Raw genomic sequence first — 21,221 nt, 5'->3', positions numbered from 1 at the left:
GGTGTTCACTACCAAGTCAGGCCTATAGGAAGAGCCTTCTCTCTCCCCGCCTCCTCTCTGGAAGGAAAGCACAATGGGAGAGTTTATTTTAACTGTTTTTCCTCAATGAGCACAAAAAAAAGGACATTCACTTATTCCACCATCAGCTGTTTCTGCAGGCAAGACAGGGACATACTTATTTTCCTGAATCTTTAGAAAGCTATTTCCCAGTGTCATTAGTTCTCTCGTCCAGTCCTCAGTAATCTCACCATCAGGGCTTCTGTGGAGCACAGGAGCAGTTACAGTTTGCACAGCACTTTCAGTTTCCTGTGAAAATAATCTACAAGTTTTGAAAGTATCCTGAGAATCAAGACAAATCTTTACCTGCACGAGTTCTGTTTTTGGTGTACGTTGAGAATAAACAACTGCCATAGCATGGGCAATTAAGGCACTCTGCTCTCACCGGTGTTTCTGCAGTGTGTGTGTGTGTGTGTGTGTGTGTGTGTGTGTGTGTGTGTGCGCCAGTGGCATTCACAGTCAATTGGATATACAGACCATATTGCCAGGTTAGAATGAACCAATCCCCCAAATACTGCCAAAAGAAGCAGAGGGCTGAGATAACACTGAGATACTTCTCCCCTAAACTGTATTCTAAGAAGATGCAGAGATAATATTTGCCCTCCTTGTCTTACTCCCTGCTCTATCTCTTTATTTAGTGTTTTTGAATGCCTACTGATCATGAAGTGGGTTACTCTACGGAACAGCTGGGAACAGGTAGGTATATTCCCTACCCTTTGGGGCTGATGTGGGCAAGGGTTTATGCCATTTCTCTGGCCATCCCACTGGTCTACTATGACGGCTAATATCCATCATCAACTTGAATAGATTTGGAATCACCTAGGAGACTCATCTGGGGCATATTTGTGAAGGTGTTTCTAGAAGGGTTTAAGTGAGGAGGGAAGACCCACCCTAAATGCAGGCTGAGTGACCAGTTGGAATAAAAGTGGGGAAAAGGAGCAGGAAAGCCTGATGGACACCATTCATCTCTCTGCTTCCTGACTATGGACATCATGTGAACAGCCGCCTCATGTTCTTACCAACATGGCTTCCTCACCATGATGCGCTATATTTCCTCAAACCCTGGGCCTGAACAAACCTTTCCTTCCTTAAATGGTACTTGACAGATGTTTAGTCAGAGTGAAAAAGAAACAACAAATACACAGGCTTCTTCCAAAGTCTGTCTTGGCTGTGTAGTTATAACTCTGTGTGTGCCTCATTCCATAAGTACAAAGACATGTCCTTTGGTGTGCATGAGACAAAACAGACTCCTAAAGCTCATGAAGGGGTATGATTCATCCATGAGGAAACTTGAGAAATGACCAGAAAGCCTAGCATCATCTGTTTTCTGGATGACAAACTGTCCCAGTGTGGGTCCTTTCCTTAATTCATTTTGTCTCTTATGTAGAAGGACATGAGAAGGGGTCTGTGTGTGTGTGCATGTGGGTGTGTAGACTTGCATGTAGAAGATATATGGATATGGGAATAAAAATATCTGAGAAAAAGCTGTATGGCACAAAGACATTGTGTGTGTGTGTGTGTGTGTGTGTGTGTGTGTGTGTGTGTGTGTGTGTTGTAGCTTGTTTTTTCTCTGTGATGTGGCCCTATAAATTGCATCATAAAGGAAATCATGACAAAGCAGGAGCACTCTCGGGAATGATGTAGAACTTAATGTTTCCTTTGCCGACCATAAAATAAATGCTGGGCATAAAATAAACAATCTTGTGAGTTAAAATTCATTACATCATATCATAAGAAGATTCCAGTTGGGGGTGGTGGCTCACGCTTTTAATCCCAGCCCTCGGGAGGCAGAGGCAGGTGGATCTCTGTGAGTTCAAGGACAGCCTGGTCTACATAGCGAGTTCCAGGACAGCTGGAGCTACAGGAAGACCCTGTCTCAAAAAGACGAAGAAAAAAAAAAAAAGATTCTAATTGCTCATAATTGTTAAAATTAAGAAAAAAATTTCAAAATTTTCTGAACATTTATATTATATATATATTTAGTATATGAAAGCTCCATGTAGTACCCACATACATAAAAATAATTGCACACTTTATCTTTGACCTAAAATTAATAATCAAAATACACATTTAAATATTTTTTAAAAGTTACAGAATTCAGATAAAACATGTATTTATAGGAGTCAGACAGGGACAGGCAAGTAGCACATGTGGCCAATTCGTTGTGTTGGGTTTTTTTTTTTTTTTTGAATTTCATGATAAGTTAAAACTAACCATGCTGTTTCTCTCATCGAATATCATTTTAACAAATATACAATGTGACCATTCACAAACAAATAATAACACAAGCAAACAATTATTAAAAGTAACTTAGAAAACTGAAGATATTAGTATTCTATAAAATTTTAAGAAAAAAAAGATTTGGGGAGCTGGAGAGACGGTTCAGGGCTTAAGAGCATTCACTGCTCTTGCAGAGGACCCAGGATCGATTCCCAGCACCCACATGGCACTTAACAACTGTTCATAACCCCAGTTTCAAGGGATCCACGGCCCTCTTCTGACCTCTGAGGGCACTGTACAATACAAGTGCACTTACATGCACATAGGCAATACACTCACTCACACAAAATAATACAAAAGTAATTTAAAAATAAATAAGATTTTTAAGGATTAAACTCATCATTATTTGAGCAGTCTCTTTAACACAAGTTGAACATTCCTTACACAAAATATAAAATCCCCAAAATCTGAAGTCTAAAATGTTCCAAAATCTGAAACTTTTTGAGCACTAATGTGACATTCAAGACATCTCCTATTTTAGAGTATTTCAGGTTTTGAATTTTTGGATTATGACTCTTCATCTGGTAAAGTCTATGTAAGTACTTTAATATTGAAAAAAACTTCAAAATCTGTACTACTTCTGTTTCTGGAGGATAATTAGACTGTATCAGTAAGCATAAAATTTGTGTCAGAATGAGTGAGAGCAAGTAGGGAGAGGCAGGCAGCTAACTATACAAAATGAGTTTTCTGATGGCAGGAGCTGAGGCATGAGTGAGGGGCCTGCACAAATCAGCAGCTCCTGGAACACAGTACTGATGGAGAGGCTGCAGGGTTTCCTATGCGGATGGTAGGCAGAACTCTTAAATTTCTAATTTGGGGTCCTTTCTCCCTCCTTCTGATGTCAATTCCCAGCAGCTGCAGCAAGAGTGTCCTCTAGAAGAATCAACACAGCTTTGGGTCTTAAGGAGGACATGACTTGTAAACCTCATGCCAATCCCCAGGCCAAACAGTAAAGCAGTCCTCCACCTTCTAGTGTAGCCCACCTCTGTGCTAGGAATAAAGGACAGGCAGCAGCCCTAGAAGGAAGGGTAGGTCCACACAAAAAGGCAGAGATGTCCAGCCTTCACCCCTCTGCCAGACCTCCATTCACTTACCTGTTCCTGTAGCCTAACGTTTTCCCACACCTTGCTGCATACCATACACTCAAACGCATCGATGTAGTTGTCCTGGTTTATGTCTTGCACTCCCCACTCGCGTTCCCTGAGAGCTGTCAGAAGTCGCTGGTTCGAGATCTCACCCCTCAGCTTCCATTCTATGTAGGCCTCATACAGTCTGTCATCATAATCCAGTTGTCTAATGAAACTTGCCAGGTCTTTGGGGTGAGCGAATTCTGATATGAGAATAGCACTTCTGTTAGTTGGAAGCCAGTCTGCAATGCTGGGGGACCCGTAATACACAGGCACGACCCCCAGCTTCAGTGGTCTCCAGAATTTCTCTGTGATGTAATCATCACAAACGGCATTCTCAAAAGCAAGGATAAACTTATACTGGGCGATGATCTTGTAGAAGGCATCAGCATCCATGGATGCTGGACTTTTCAGCTGCTGAGGGAGATCTTTGTTTCGTAAACACTCACCATAGGAATCAACTTCAATGTGAATCATCAGTTCTCGAACATACCTGTCCCTGTCTGAGGGAGGGTCACAGTCTGACTGTATATAGACCAGCGGAGCAAGTCTTTTCCTTAAGTGGTTTTTGGATTTCAAAGGGACTAGGTATTGGAGTGACTTGAGAACTTCCACACCTTCCAAGTACTGGGTAGTCAGTGGCAAGTGGGAATGCCTGCTGAATGTGGCTGTATGGTTAAACAGTGTGATGACTGGCTTGTGGAAGAGCTTATAATTGTTTTTGGGGGACTCTTCATGGAAAAGGGCCCAACTGTGATGGGCTTTCCGAGGCAGAGGTAAGCTGTCTATGTTAAAGTCAGTCCCTAGGAAGAAAAAATAAAATATGAATTACTACGTCCAAAAGAAGTTCAGTGTCACAGTGTGAGACCAGAATATAGAGGACTGGGCCTTGATACCCTGCACCTTGAGCAGCTCCATCTTCTCTTCCCACACTGCCCCCTTCAAACCTTAGGCCTAGGCCTGCTCCTGCTCTTCCCGCCTCAGATGTCAGGACTAGTCTCCTAACAGGCCCTGCTCACTGCGTCCTGATCTCCTACACCCAGACTAGCTACATTCTCCCACTTTAGGGCCCACGTCTACCCTGCCTGGTTTGCTAGAACCTCCTCGGGTGTCCCCACCCCCACCTTGCCCTTGGTCCTCCCTCCCTGATCTGCCTGTTGCAGACCTCCCTACTACCTTGCTAAGGGATGGAAACAAGCTAAATGTCTCTCAACTGATGAATGGATGCTGAAAATGTGGTACATTTGCACAATGGAGTTCTACTCAGTGGTAAAGAAAGACAAAATCATGAAATTTGCAGACAAGTATATCATTTATCATTCATCAAGAAGCTTCTTTTGCAATGGATGGAGGCTATTACAGAGTGCCACAACTGGTCACCCACAGAGACTATGTATCTGAGAGATGCCCAACCAGTGATATATCTACAGTGGAACCTCTACACCTAAGGCTCATAGAACAGTGAAACAGGGAATGGAGAGAGTACTAATGCATCCCTCAACTCTCACCAGCAAAGCTTCCTCATGAAACAGACTGCCATGCACACAGAAGGCCACAAATGGCCAAGGTGTAGAGAATAAGAGACTGCAGAGTACATGTTCCTGGATAGGACTCCTACATTAAACTTCACCCACCCATGACTCAGGGACCATTGCAGAAGAGGAGGTAAAAAAGATTGTAAGAGCCAGGATTGGTGCATGAACACAAGGAAATGGAGTCTTCCAGGCTTCTGGGAACTTGCTCATATAAACTTGTAGCAATGGTGTCAGCATGCACAAGACCCATGCAAACTCAATCAGATTAAAAACACCCAGCATAGAACTGGTGAAATGGGCAGCATGACCCAACCTTAGCCGGGGAACTACTGACAACTGACTGTGACTGGTGAGGGAGAGCAGATCTTTAAGGAGAGACTCCACATAGGCTGACTAGAGTCCAGTGGATGAACTTGCACCAAAGGACATCTGGGTACAAAAGCTTGACTTGATAGACCTTAACATATATGACAGAATGCATGAAGTACCATGGGAGGTACGGAGAGGTGTGTAGATCGGGTGACGGTCTAAATATGATTAAGACTTATTGTATGACATGCACAAAAATCTAATAAAAATATACATTATAAAAAAGAATATAGAGGACTTGAGAGGCTCTCATATTTCGGGGTCCCTGTAGAGTACCTAGACACCGATCGTGAGGCTTGCACTTCAACACTGCTGAGAGGATCGCCAAGCATAAGAATTGTCTGTTCCTTTCCATGAGAAAGTAAAGGGAGGCGTGCCTGGCCAGATTCGAAAGGAGAATTTGTTCCACTGCCCTCTGCAAGTGGCTTCTCATTCCAGGGTGTTGTCTACAAGAGGACAGGAGGGACAAAGACGTCAGGAGTGACAGTTCTTTAATGGCAAGAGCAGGAGAACGGAAGCCAAAACGGATCAAAGCAACTGGGCCGGTGTGATTAACTGGGGGACAGGGAGAGCGCGCGAAAGTAGCCAGGAGATCATTTTTAGTCCAAAATGATCGATTTCAACAGAGCGCAGTTGATCAATCTTAGTCAAAACAGTAGACAACAGGCTTTTAAAAACAAAACTCAGGTAACAGCACAGACCAAGGTGGGGATGGGCACGAATTAACAAGCACATCAAGAAATAAGGAGGCATAACAGGGCTATAATTAGGAGTGATTCTAGCTTCCCCAGGATTAATTGGAAAACCCTTGAAACATGATAATATGCAGACAGACAGAAGTGATGGATGAGGTGAGCAGTTGTTTCCTGACTGTGTGTGTGGAGATGCGCTCAGGAAGAGTGTAGAGACTGAGAGGGAAGAGTAAAGACATCATCACAATACAGAGTTTCCGAATGCTCCTAATGACGATTCTGGGGACTCTGGCCTGAGTTTTTAAAAATAAATGTAAGGAAATAGCAAAACCAAAAACCACAAACAAAAAAATCCTTCCTCTTCCACCACCTGCCGGGGGACTAAAATACACCAACTAAATATAAAATATATTCTCTAGTAGGTTCATAAACATAATTATTTAATGTCAGTGCACATTCTCAAGTCAACTCTTTGGTGCCAACCATACATCAACAAGAAACCAGCTAATCAAAAAAAGCTTTTAGTGGGACCTGACGAGACCAAGTGTGGTGACATGAAACTGCGTACTCACAATCCACTGTATTCTCATGAGCAGGGTGGGGTTCTGTGGGTCACTCTGTGCCTCCAGGCCACAGAATTCCAAGGTCCACATTAACCTGAACTGCATGGCAGGGTGATGCCCAAAAATGGAGCGGCTGTGGTTTGTGGAGGCAGCAGATACACCTGGCTGTCTAAGGGTTATGAGCAGGCCGAGTCTTTCTGAGGAAGAGCACCAGATGCCGGTAGAGGATGGTGGAGGGCCCCTGAAATGCCCAGAATCTGGACGTTTGCTCCCCACCAGCCATGGGGTCCCCTACCTGCTCCTGAGTGATGAAGGAATGGAGACATAACCGTGCTGGCCGCGAACATCACATTTTGTGACCGTGTATACTTTGTTGTATATCCTGTTCACTAGTCCTGCTGTGTGTGACCTCTAACTTGACACAGTAACACACTGAACAGTGCTCTTGAGCTCCAGAGTATGTGGGGTTTTCTCATTAATGATAAAAAGAAAAAGAAAAAGGCTTTTAAATATTTTAAAGATCACATTAGATTTGTCAGGGAAGACAGAGAGAAATTGTTGTAAAGCCACCTCTGTCTTGGTAATTTGTATTCTCAATCAGCAGCAAAACTGACTTAACATAAAAACGGTCCTATATGACTTCAGTTGGCATTTCCTACGTTTGATATTAAGCATCAAAAAGAATTCTAATCCACACACTTAAAATGTAATATACATCATTCAGAAAAGAGAGTCGGATGGTTAACAAAGATTAATAACCTTTTTTTTTTTTTTTTTTGAGACAGGATCTCCCTGTAGCCCCAGCTGGCCCGGAACTAGGCTGGCCTCGAATTCACAGAGATCTGCCTGCCTCTGCCTCCTGAGTGCCAGGATTAAAGGTGTATACCACCATGCCCAGCCTAAGGTTAATAACCATTAACACAGGACAGGAAATCATGAAAGACAATCAGAGAAGAAATCACCAATCACCACAGTTAAGTAGTTACTGCTCAGTAAAGGTCTCAGCTGTCCTGTGGCCATTGTGGGAACTGGAACCCATAAACCTGAATTAGAACATCGAGTTTCCACCTATGCATAGCAAGGAATCAAGGCCATGTACCGAGGAGGAAATACTAGAGTGCTGTCCATAGGAATCAGAGGCAGAGATCAAAACTGTAAAACTAGAGTGAAAGGGATATGAATAAAATAAATGAGGCCAAAGCCTGGCATGGTGACCACACCTTTAATCCCAGCACTCAGGAGGCTGAGACAAGCGAATCTCTGTGAGATCAAGGCCAACCTGATCTATACAGTAAGTTCTAGGTCAGCTGGGGTTACAGGGATGACTTACATAGCAATGACCCCGTCTCCAAAACCAAGTGTTGGGGATTTACCTCAGTGATGGAGCATTTGCTTTGCATGCACAAGACTGGAGGTTCAATCCGCAATGCCGTAAAAAAAAAAAAAAAAAAGAAAAAAAGAAATCAAAACTCCCATAACAGTCAAAGGTGGATTTTTCCATGTTCTCCTCTTAATTCTGTTGAGTATGCAGAGGCAGGAGAATTCCACTAACAGTGAGAATCCCTCTTTGATAGAGAGAAAAAGTAAAGAGATCTAACTTGCCAGAAATGCTTCCCATATTTATTGTTTTAAAAAGCATTTCCCAGTAAGTTCCCTGAGACAAACATATAAAACATCACGTAATCCCAAACCCCAAGCACAAGCGTTATCACGTTAAATAAGTCGTCTGTTGATTCTTTCAAGCTAAAATTCTCTGGGGAACATTTTTTTAAATGTCACTTTGTGTCCTCTCCCAGTCCCCTTAACTTCTGTGTTAGGCCTAAACTTCAGATGGCAAAGTCTCAAGATTGGTGAAATTAGATTCATCAGAGAACCACCTACCATGCCGGGGCCATCACAGCCGGCACAGGGTGTCAATGGTGACAATTTCTAAAGGGGTGTGGCTCAAGAAACAAGTGAATCACTTCACTTCAACTCCAGAGCAATGTCTACTTACCAAGGTAGAACTGAGTAAAGCAATTGAAATCAAGCTATGATAAAGCCATAAAGATGTGACTAACTTATATACAAGTTCATTAGTTTATATAGACACTTTTGTTCTGCTTACATTTAACAACTTTGGATTCAAACTTCATTTCTCTGAATTATTTTGTGTTTACTGAATTCTGACACATTTATTAGTTCCTTTAAACAACAGCTGAATAGAACTTAAGCACTAGAGTGCACTGTAAAGGGAATTGCAACTTGGAATACAAATGGAATCAAATTAATGCTGTCAAATGATGCCAGATTGCTGACCACAGAGGCTGAATTTGTAATAGTGAGGAGCAGAGGAGTGGCATGCTTTATGGGGTGTGTTTATGTGTCCGCCTCCTTCTAGGGAAACACGTACTTCTTTCATTATTCCCACACAAACTGGAGAAAACAGAAGGCAACTCAGATTATTCACCTCACTTCGCTCCCAAAGGTTGGATCATTTATGCAGTGCTAAAAAAGCCAGATGGGGACTGAAAATTCAGACTGGCCATTGGCAGAGGACCAGAGGGATCACTGGCCCTGGTATGCTGTTGATTGTATTGAATGAATGAATGAATGAATGAATGAATGAATGAGTGAATGAATGGCATCCTCAAGTATTCCCACAGAAATATCCACCAACTTTAGCATACTGACAGTGTGGAAACTCCAGTCTGCTGAGAAAGACAGCACCCCTTAACCTGGAAGAGAAATGCTTCCCTGAAGTGTCTTCCAAAGCAAACTTTTTAACAACAACAACAAAAAGATTTCTATCACAAGCCACATGTCCTATAAAAAATTTGGTTCTACCAAAAACACCCAAGAAGAGATTTAAAACTTCCTAAGAAAAGCTATATAGAACAAAGGGCTCCCTGGTACAATTTTTTCTTGACTTATTCACACAATTCCACCAGGTTATTTTTCCAGAGCTGTAGCATTAACTAAAAATCTGGAATGGTACTGATAGCAGAAAAAGGATCCTGTTAACTAAAGCTAAATTCTAAACTAGGGATCTAGCCACATGCACCTCTGCAAATATGCTGGCCTGGTAAACAATTCAGAGGGGCTCTGACGGGACACCTCACTCAAGAGCCTTCCAACTAACTTCTGAGCACATATTCCTCCCGCTTCTCCCATTATTTCCCTTCAAAAGTCCTTTTGTGTGCCCCTTAATCAATTCACATCATGCAACCTCTCTCAGTCCCACATGTTCATGGGCGTGCCTGCCTTTTCCACACCTGGGCATGGAAATTTCTCAAGCTCCTTATTGAGCCTGTGCTGAGGGCAGGTCAATAACTGCAATCCCCTTCCTAACACGAAAGGGCTTAAGGAAAGAGTGCAAGAAAGTCCTGCATGCTATATGCCTACATATTTAAAAGCCTCTAGATGAATCTAAGAAGCTATTCAGTGTTTCATTCTTTTACCTTTGCATATAATACCTTTATGATAACTAAGATGCAAACCCATGCATGTATGCAAAATAGTGTATATGCATAAGTATATATGACACATATTAAAAATGAACACCAGCTGGACACATGTGCCTTTAATTCCAGCACATGGGAAACAGAGGCAGGCAGATCTCTGTGAGATCAAGGCCAGCCTGATCTACATAGACAATTCCAGGTCAGCTGGAGCTCTGGGGGGAGCCTGTCTCAAAAAAAAAAAAAGGAAAAAGAAAAGCAAAAGACAAACTATCATTTTCTCCAAGTCTAATCATGCATGCCTATAATACTAGCACTTTGAAGGCTGAGTCAGAGGATAACAAGTTCAAGGCCAACCTGGGCTACATAACTATTAAGAATAGCCTAGGCTATACATAGCAAGACCCTGTCTCAAGGGGGAAAAAAAGCCATATACACACCTATAATCAGGAAGCTAGGACAGGAGAACTAAAAGTTCAAGATTAGCCTGGGCTGTACAGTGATTATAAAAAAATCTAAAAACAAAACATTAAAACACAGATTCAAAAATCTACAAGCAAAACATTGAGGTTGGAGAGATGGTTCAGCAGTTTAGAGTACTGGTACTGGTTGCTCTTACAAAGGATCCAAGCTCAGTTCCCAGCACCTACAAGGTGGCTAACAGCCATCTCCAGTTCCAGGGAATCCAAAGCCCTCTTCCGGCCTCTGTGGGCATTGGATACATGGGTGCACTTACATCCACACAGGGAAAACACTTGTAATAAATAAAATAAAAGGAATGAAATATTTAAAAGCAAAACACTTTTGCTACAAATGATGACTCTTTGGAGGGTAGCTGGCCTGAGGTGAAGAGAGACAGCTTTGCCTGGCTGTAATAGTTAACACTATCAGCTTGTCAGGATCTAAAATCACCTCCGAGACAAATTTCTGGGCATGTCAGTGAGGGATGGGGTTTATATCTGGAATTCTCACATACTCAAAAGTCTAAGCGAGATAGTAGTGGTTTCCAGGCCCTTCTTCCACCCATGGACCTGTCCCACACCATGAGGAACTGGCCTGTGTATATGCAGATGGCCATCCCAACCTACAAGCCCAAGTTCCATACCACTAAGACATCCCTCCTCAATGAAACTTTAGTCAGACTCCTCAGAGGCTCCCTCACAAGTAGGCCCTAGTCTGAGCTTTATGGGTCCAGGTCTAACAAAGAATCCAGCCACATCAGTTGAGCAACACTCTCCTATCTGAGTATGATCAAATTCCTCATGTCCTACACTTGATGTCTAAGCTCATGGCCTATCTTTCAAAAGAACCTTAATAACCTTGATACCCTCTGAGTAATTTTCCTTCTACACTCCCCATCTGGTTGACTGTAAGTTCAAGTTATCTTTACTATATTCATAGTTGAGCTGATTTTACACTAAATTATCTCTCCAGTAAGGGTCTGAAAGGGGGCTCAAGGCAGGCCTTTGAGGCAGGGAATTCTGGTTTTTGAAAATGGTGTTCTCTGAGGAGGCATGAACTCTGGCGGAGGACTTTGGAATACAGATCCCTATCCATGAGGAAAAGGGATACATCTACAAGGAGCCACAGTGGGCTCTGCTGGACATGTCTGAAGGTTTCGTGCCTGAGCATCAGCTGCTAACCACCTTCCCCAAGGACAGCTACCTGCAGCTGGAACTCACGCTGAAGCAAACATGAGCATACATGTGCAATTCTTTACACCAAGGGCACAAATTCAGACTTAAGAGTTCTGAGGAACTGCATCCAACAGTGCTGATCAGGGCAGGAGGAATGACTACGCGCATGTCTGCATTCTCCTGTAAATACTGATTGGTCTTCCATTACGCCCAGGTTTTAACAAAATCCTAAATTTAGAGTTCATCCAGACCATTACCTGGAGCTTCAACTGGCTTCAACCAGACATCTCCTGTGGGAAATGTCCATTTGGACATTCCATAGGCAATTACCACAACTAAAGTAGTTGTAGTCACTAAAATCCACATGAATTCATCCCATTTCCTCTCTTCATTTTCTCCACTGATATCAAAGGTGGCTGGAAGCTCTGGGAACAGAATAAGCCAGGTGTCTCAGCTTTGAGCATCGCTCCTCCTCTGCCTCTCTCTCTCTTAAGTAGGTCTCGGGTATACAAACTGGAATAATCACAATCGCTGGCCCCAGTACAGGACCAGGTAGAGACACTGCCCTAGAGCTCTGAGTGGTTCATGGCACATTCACATGCTAGACCAACACTATGTGCAGTCTGAAAAGGAATGTGTAGAGAGATCTTCAAAACACTTTATTATTATAGAGTATATGTGTGTACGATATGGGGGAGCCACATGTACATGCCACGTATGGAGGACAACTGTGTTATCAGTTCTTACCACCTTTACATGGGTTCTAAGGCTTGAATTCAAGTCATCAGGCTTATGCAGCAAGCATCTTTACCTGCTGAGTCACTATCTGCCCCAATTTGTCTTTTACGTTCACAGCTTTCGATATATACCAGTTCTAAATTCCTCTGACAAAACATCTTACACAAGGAAGATTTTGGTCTAAAAAAATCTACCAAAATGGATCAATACTTTATGTAAATTCATCACTAAAACAAAGAGTTCAAGGCAGAGACTCTTTTCTGCTGGAGAATAATTTATTTCAGACACAGCAATGTCTTCTCATACCTATTCCTCTGGGATTTCAAACACCAACTCGGTGTTCCAATACTGTTTGCCCAAGATGAGAGCACTTTCTGCTAAAGCTGGGTTGACGAAGAACAGAAGGACACCAGGTCTTTGCTCTACCACAGGCTGTGTTCCCCGGTGGCTCACCAGGCTCTCGGTCCCAGCCCTGCGTTCTGTAGCTCTGTATTAGATGAGACTTAAACCCTGCAAGCCTCCTCTCTCATGCTCCCTGGACAACTGGCTTGCAACTCGGTCCTGATGATAAGAGTGTAGGGAGATTATTGTGCGTGTGTGTGTGTAGAGAGAGTGTGTGTGTGAGAGAGAGAGAGAAACAGAGAGAGACAGAGAGAGACAGAGAGAGAGAGACAGAGAGAGAGAGAGAGATAGAGAACCTCCCACAGTGGAACCCCCCGATGCAGCCAGCTGCTCACTCTGGGAAAACTACTTCCCTGTGCTTAACCAGCCCACTTTTACTTTTCTAAAAATACTGGGGTTTTTACTTCTTGATTCCAGCACCTGGTTACCATCATCTTAGGCTTCTATTTTCCCCTCCAAGAATCACTTTTCTGTTTATTTCCCTTCGTCCATCTGGTGAGAATGTGGAAACAGAAAAAATGCATGCTTCCTTTTTCAGAAAGGAAAATAAAAATCCAAAAATGCACCCTCTTTTAAGACTTAAAGCTAAACCACTCTTCACTCCGGTACTCTGAGCTGCGAATTCAGGCATACAGAATACTAAGCCCCAAGTAGTTATAAAGAACAATTAGCTATGAAGGAAGGTCTCCAGCAAAACTGTGTTTGACCACATTTTAGTTTGTATCACAAATTACAGCTCTGTCTCTTGACAATGTAAAAAGAAATAAGGATCCCCTTGTTGCCAGAAGATTTTACTACAGTCTTCGACCCATGTGAAATGAAAACTTCTATGGCCAAAAGATGTTAAAGCTTGTGAATCAACCAGCAAAATATGGCTGTCGTAGGAGACGGGGACAGCTTATAAATTACATCTCTATTGTAAGTTACCTCAGCTGTAACTAAACCCATAGTGACTTCTAAGTTTTTCTCATTTCCTGCCTTGGATTAAATTTTCCATGAAGTTCAAACAACTTGTAGTGTTTGATGGAACTGTTAAAGTGCCACCTTCCTGTTACAGCTGTCCACGCTAATCTGAAGGCAATTATAGCACTTCCCACAGTGTTTAATCCAAACAATCAATTTAGCTTCTTCTAACAATTTGAAAAGGTGAGAAGTCACTGTTGTGAAGAGGAGAACAACTTGAGAACAAAAGGGTTACAGGTTGTAGTGGGGCCTAGGAATCTGTCCTTCACCAGTAACACAGGGCTGAGGCATGAGTGGCCTGAGGCTCCTAGGGATGGCAGAACCAAGTCAGGGAGGCAGTCATTTGTAAAAAGCAGTTTTACCACACGACACAGAAAACGTGAAGTGGAAACTGCAGCTTCAACAAGAAACAAAATGAGACTCAAGGGATCTTATTATGATGATGCAAATGTTAAACCATTAGCTGGAATTCACATTAGGATAAGACACATGCACACAGTCATTCTGGAAGAAAGGAGGGAATAATTATTTCTCATTAGTCAAAGAATTTGGTGCTGAATTACTGATAAGTACATTAAAAAAAGTAGTGATAAAAATTAGACTCAAGTGCTAACTCAAGACAAACACGAAAAATAATCATTGTATTCTCTGGTTTATCTGTGAATATAATTCTCATAATCATAATAATGGAAAGAATGAATGCTGATCTACCAAATGTGGTAATTAGCCATAGTGCAGGGTGGAATTCCGAACGAGTGAGCACATGTAGAGTGCAGGAAAGGGCACATGAATGGGCGCGAATCTTCCACAGCAGGCAGTCAGCAGACAACGCTTAGAGGTTACCGAGTATCAGGAGACTAGGATCAACCTGCTAGCACCCAAAGGCCCTGAAAAAGCTGTAACGGTACAGAACTGCCATTCCAGGTCTCTCAAAGCTGAGGCCGGGGCGGGGGGTGGAAACAAGTTAGAGAAAAGAGACATGAAAGTCTGTAAAAGTGGTTACCTCAAGAGATAAGCGCTCAGTATTTAAACTTGAAGTTTGCACAGCTTTCATAAACAGAAAAATACAGTGCACACAAGATTATATGGGAAAAGTAAGTGTCTGTGTTTATTGCTGCTCTATTCACAGTTGCTAGGAAATGGAAACAATCTAGATGTCCCTCAACAGATGAAAGGATAATGCAACACAGTATATATATATACACATTGGGATTTAAAGAAAAATGAAATTGTGAACTTTACAGGTAAATAGAACTGGAAAACATTATACTGAGTGAAGTGACCCAGACCCAGACAGACAAACAACACATGTTCTTATTCTTAGCTCCAAATCCTTTTTTTCATCATCAATTAATTTTAATCTAAGTTCCCAATCATGGTTGTACAGGATCTTTGACTTCTACGTAGCAGGAATGACAGGACAGTTTGTATGAAGCAAGCTGTTGGGGAAAAGGGTCCATATGTGACATCACCTACACATACCTCTCTCCTTTCTGTCAATGTGCAGCTCTGACTCTTCAGAATATATAACTTAAAGTAACCGCAGAAGCCAGGAAAACAGACGGGGACCATGGGGGAGGGGGAGAAGGAGCTCTAGAGAGGGAAATAGTAGGACACAGGTGCTATGAAAGAAGAAAGAATGAAAAGAAGAAAAATGGGGCACTCTATCTGGGAAGGGGGAAGGGAGGGTAACTACGGGAGAGGAAGGAAAGATAAAGAACATTAAGGATGTTTGAAAAAGCTTACTTAAAAGTACATACGTGTTTGTGTGCACATCTATGTTATAGTTTAAATGGAGTTACACCATAATGAGGTGATAATGCTTCTCCCTAAGAGCTACAGACTAACAAAAACCCCAGTGTCAGGCATGGGAAACCTCCCTTCCAGTTGTTGGTCAGGGGAATCCAAGAGACTCCCAAAACAATGTAGGCTATTACCATTGCCCTTGGTTGGCCCCCAGAACTTGAAGCTAAAATACATACACACACATCAGACACAGGACTTGGGGAACACAGCTAGACCCGATCTGGAAGCTTCCAACCTGAGAACTAGCTCTCACAGTATTGGAGGGTACTACGTAAGCTGACAAGAGAGAAAAGCAATCAGTAGTTCCACCAAGCTGTAAAGCCTACAAGCCACAACAATTACCAGCATGGCATGATATCCGCAATGGTGCAACAGTGGCACTACTAGCTTGGGGGTAAACAACAGCCATCTAATTAGACTTAATGCCTGCTTAATAGAAGGGAATTCATGCCTGATACCGTGAACCAAATACCTGTGACTGAAGAGGTCACAGACCCTAAAGGAAAGCCTACTACTGCCATTTCCTAAACCGATGCAATTTCTAAATGTCTTCTAAACACTTATCCTTATACTCACAGATAAGTGCAGGTCTCACCCCTCATCAAAGTTTCTTTGTGCAGCAGACAGAGGCTGCTACAGAGATCCACACCTGGCCACAATGCATCAAACAAGTGGCCATGGGGCACCCAGCCCAACTGGCACATGTACAACATAACCCCTATACCTAAGGCTCAGGAAACATCATGAAAAAGCAGGCAGAAAGACTGTAAGAGCCAGAGGGCCAGGAGACCTGCTGATAGATAGTGTCTGATAGGTAGATATGACAGGGGAGCTGCACCCTCAGAATCTCAGCAATAGGATTGCCTCAACAAGACCTGCATAATGATAAAATAGGTTGGCATGCCAATGTGGATGGGGAAATTTCACAAGAGCTATGGGCAATCTATGGCTTCTGAGAGAGAGAGAAAGAGAGAGAGAGAGAGAGAGAGAGAGAGAGAGAGAGAGAATGTTTTCTCCAGGGTCAAGCTCCCTGACAGACTATCCAATCCCACATGGTCAGTCTTACTGGTATGTACAAATGAAAAACACTAAAGGTATTCAGCAGGATATATATATTAGTTAAAGAAGAGATTGTGAATTTGAGGGAGAACATGGGGGGGGAAGGGTAGAAATGATACAATACTCCTGTATCAAATTCTAAATGAAATTTCCTTCTCCAGTGATACTGGTGACAGGTTTTTGTGTGTTTAACAACAACAAAAAGTCACAAGCATATAGAAGAGGGGGAGGGAGGGAGGGAGGGAAGGAAGCTTCTAATTAAACTATGGTGTAATGCTTTTCTGTACCTAGACTTTGTACTTACTGAAAGAGTAAGATTTACTTACGGATATTTTACATTCTTAAACTTATTTTTATTTTATGCATATGTGTTTTGCCTGTATTTTTGCAAGTGCACCTCTGTTATGCAATGCCTACAGGAGCGAGAAGAAGGCATCAGAGCCCCTGGAAGTAGAGTTAAGGATGGTTGTTAGCCACCATGTGGGTGCTGGGAACTGAACCAGGGTCCTCTAGAAGAACAGCAAGTGCCCCTAAGTGCTGAGCCATCGCTCCAGCCCCTACTTACAGATTTTTATAACATATTTTGTGAAGACTTAGAATAAAGTATGCATTAAATTGATTATGGTATCAAACTTTCTTCAGTCTAACTCCTCTGAAACACTTAAAATCACTGATATCTTTGTTTCCTTACACAGCAGTTTGCTTCAGAAACTGCCTCACTGCCACCTCTGAGATTTTTCAGACATGATGCTCATCTCAGCTTTTAATGTTGATACTTTCTTAGTATTGCCAGAAGTTGTCAGCGTTTTCATTCAGCAGCTGAACTCATATTCCTTTCTCAAGTAGTCCTTAAATAGCTTGGTGTCTGATTTCAGAAACATACGTGAAAAGGTAAAAACTTTTTATAATTAAGAAACTTTTGTATAAATGAAAACACAGACATTTGTGAACCTGGCATTATCCATGTGCTGCTAAAACTTCTTCTCTGGGGGCGATGTAAACAATATCCCTCCTCCTCCCATGGTCACAATGGCAGTATGACATACAATTCTGCTGAAGTCTACTCTGGGGGACCACTGAGCTTATTGGACTTCCAGAGAACAGATGTGGGGTTACTTACAGGTGTGTGGGTGCTCCCCTCAAGGCCAGAAAGTGTTCACCCAGCATGGATGATGGCTTCCCCACAACTGCATAGATGGAGCCCCTCCTTTCCCCTAGTCTTCCCCAGCTGATAGACGCTAGACCTTCCCTGAGGTCACATGAAACTAGGGCAGATATGGTGGGTTAGAAGGGTAAGGGTTCCATGGCTGTTCCACTCCTTCAATAGGATGGTCAGCTGTCAGCAAGCCCAGCTGTGATGATCTTTTGAAAGTGGGCACAGCTGAACTCCTGAAGACGGTGATTGTTTGGCTAGGACCCTCCTTCACACCATCTGACTACCCTGGTGTGCTTCGGTATTGGTGGATGCAGTTTCCCTGTTCTTTAATTAACATTTTAAACCCCATTGTGTGTCTGCAGTCACTTCAGAATTCCCCCAAGCATTCCAGTCTGTGGGGATAAATCAGTAAAAAGTGGGCCAAAAAGCACCGTTTTCACAGTTAAGGCACGCTTCAGCCTAAGGCATTGGATATTGCTGATATCTTCAGTCACAAATAAAATCTCAGCTCTAGGTCTGTGATTCTGTCACAGGCCCTTGACTGGAGAGACATTTTACTCAAAGCCAAATGCTGCAGTCTCCAAACTAAATCAAAAGTTTATCCTCTAAAAGTAATAATCAAGAAACTAGTTACACACTTTATTCAAAGGAATGCTATCCACCAGTTATACGTAGAAACTGGCAAGTCATTCCCCAACACTTGCTTGCAGCTGGAAGCTCAGACTTAAATGAATTCCTCACTCCTCCAGCCCCAGGTTTCCACCTCATTTAGAAAAGGGTTTCGGACACCCTGGAACTGGAGTTACAGACAATTGTTAGCCGCCATGTGGGGACTGGGAATTGAACCCAGGTCCTCTGGAAGACCAGCCAGTGCTTCTAACCGCTGAGCTATCTCTCCAGCACCCCCCACCCGCGCGCGCGCACGTGCACACACACAGACAGACACACACACACACACACACACACACACACACACACACACCAGCCTGCTTTTTAATGTACATGTATCATTCAAACAGCAAGCTTGGTTGAGGACTTCAGAACCACGTTAAGAATCCCTAGTAATACACAGGACAAGAAATGCATCTTGTAAGCCCAGGTTCAGTATTGTAGACAAGATTCCCCCACTCTCCCAGGTCAGCCAAGCAAAAACCAATGTGATCAAAAACAAAACAGAATAAGGTGGTAAATATATAAAGCAGGGGCTGGAGAGATGGCTCAGTAGTTAAGAACACTCACTGTTCTTCCAGAGGACTCAGGGTTAATTCCCAGAACCCACACAGCAGCTAACAACCTTCCATAACTCCAGTTCCAGGGGATCCGACACCCTCTTCTGGCCTCTGTGGGCATTGCATGACACAGGTGCACTTATGTACAAGCAGACAAAACACACACATAAAATTAAAAATAAATAAATAAATAATATATTTAGAAAAATATATATATATAAAACAAAGGGTGTAGATACTTTCGAACTACTTTTATTTAAACTTTTCATAAAATTTCTAATACTAAAAGATGCTTTAATAGAATAAATTCTATTGATCTAAAAAAAAAAAGGAAGGCGCGAGAAAGGAAGAAAAGGAGGACAACACCATGTGTGCCCTCAGAGACAATAGACAACACGGGAGGCTTCCCCATGGTGTGTATTACGCGTGTGCTGTGTGTGTGTCTGTGTGGCGAGTGTGTTGTATGTTTGTGTGTGGTACGTATGGCTGTTTGCATTGTGTGTTATGTTATCTGTGTGTTGTGTGTGCTGTGTGTCTGTGTGTTGTGTGTCTTATGTGGTATGTGTTGTGTATGTGTGTATTATGTGCCTGCTGCGTGTTTGTGTGTCCATGTTTTGTGTGTCTGTGTGTGTGCTGTGTGTTGTGTGTGTTGTGGGAGGGTATTGTGTGTGATGTGTGTTGTATGTGTGATGTGTGGTGTGGGAGGATGTTGTGTGCATGCTGTATGTGGCATGTGTGTGGTGTGCATCTGTGTGTGGGCATGTGTGTCTGTGTGTGTTGCATGGGTGTGTTATATGTGTGGATGCTGTGAGTGTGCTGTGTGAATGTTATATGTATTGTGCCTATGTGTGTGTGTTGTGAGGGGTACTGTGTGCTGTGTGTGGTTGTTGTGTGTAAGGTATGTGTTCTGGGTGTGTGTGTGTTGTGTGAGGGCTGTGCATGTTGTGTTTTGTGTGTGTTGTATGTGTTTTGTGTGTGTTGTGGGGTATTTTGTGTCTTTGTCATGTGTGTAATGGGAGCTGTTGTATGTATTGTATGTGTGGTGTGTGGTACGTGTTCTGTGGGGGGGTACTGTGTGTATTGTGTGTGGGTATGTGTTGTGTTATGTGTGGTGTGTGTTGAGTGTGGTATGTAGTATGTATTTGTTATGTGTGTTGTGTGGGGGCTGTGTGTGTTATATGTGTTTTGTGTGTGTTGTGGGGGGTACTGTGTGTCTCTCATGTATGTAGTGGGGACTGTTGTGTGTGTTGTGTGTGTGTTGTGTGGTGTGGGTTTTGTGAGGGTTATTGTGTGTGTTGTGTGTGGGAACGTGTTGTGTGGTATGTGTATTGTTTGTTGAGTGTGGTATGTATTTGTTATATATGTCTGTGTGTTGTGTGTTTGTTGTGTGTATGTCTGTGTGTGTTGTGTAGGATATGTTTTGGGGATGTTGTATGTGTTGTGTGTGTGGTGTATGTCTGTGTTGTCTGTTATGTGAGGGGGGGTGTGTGTTTGTATGTGTGTTTTGTGGTGCATTATGTGTTGTGTGTGTCTGTGTATGTTGTGTATGTGTGATGTGTATCTGTGTATTTTGTGTATGTGTGGCATGTGTCTGTTGTCTGTTGTGTGTGTCTATGTGTGTGGTATGTGTATGTGTGTGCTGTGTATGTGTGCTGTATGTGTCTGCGTGTATTGTATTGTATGTCTGTGTGTTGTGTGGTATGTCTGTGTGTTTGGTGTGTGATGTGTATATGCATTGTGTCTATGTGTATTATGTGTGTTGTGTATGTCTGTGTGTTGTGTGTGCCATGTGTATAAGTCTGTACTCTGTGTGTGTTGTGTGTGTTGTATGTTTGTGTACATATGGAGGTCAGATGGTATCCTAGGGTGTGGGTGGATCCTTCCACCTGTTTGAGACAGGTGTCTGTGTGTTGTGTGCATTGTGTGTGTGTGTGCGTGTGTGTGTGTGTGGAGGTCAGATGGGAGCATGGGTGTGGGTCCTCAACTTCCACCTGTTTGAGTCATGTGTCTGTGTGCTGTGTAGTTGTGTGTGTGTGTGTGTGTGTGTGTTGTATGTGTATGTGTGTACGTATAGAGGTCAGGTGGTAGCCTTGGATGTGGATCCTTGACTTTCACCTGTTTGAGTCATGTGTCTGTATACTGTGTACGTGTGAGTTGTGTGGTACATG

The 21,221-nt window shown here is 42.8% G+C and overlaps 1 protein-coding gene across 3 annotated transcripts in view; it reads right to left on the bottom strand.

The window, feature by feature from the left end:
• Fut10 (fucosyltransferase 10) overlaps positions 1-21,221 on the bottom strand; it is a 121,189-nt gene that overhangs the window by 24,915 nt on the left and 75,053 nt on the right. For 2 of the 3 annotated variants that reach the window (XM_008844924.3, XM_029569249.1), the window contains exon 4: positions 3,432-4,267. In XM_008844924.3, coding sequence (XP_008843146.1) covers positions 3,432-4,267 — 836 coding nt within the window. Of the gene's footprint in view, positions 1-175; positions 260-3,431; positions 4,268-21,221 lie in introns of all 3 variants that reach the window. The other variant, XR_003851402.1, reaches the window with a different exon arrangement.

This window comes from Nannospalax galili, unplaced genomic scaffold (genome assembly GCF_000622305.1).
Source record: "Nannospalax galili isolate Female #2095 unplaced genomic scaffold, S.galili_v1.0 scaffold680, whole genome shotgun sequence".
Lineage (NCBI taxonomy): Eukaryota > Metazoa > Chordata > Mammalia > Rodentia > Spalacidae > Nannospalax > Nannospalax galili.
The sequence above is the reverse complement of the archived record's forward strand: the minus strand, read 5'-3'. Positions and strand labels throughout refer to the sequence as shown.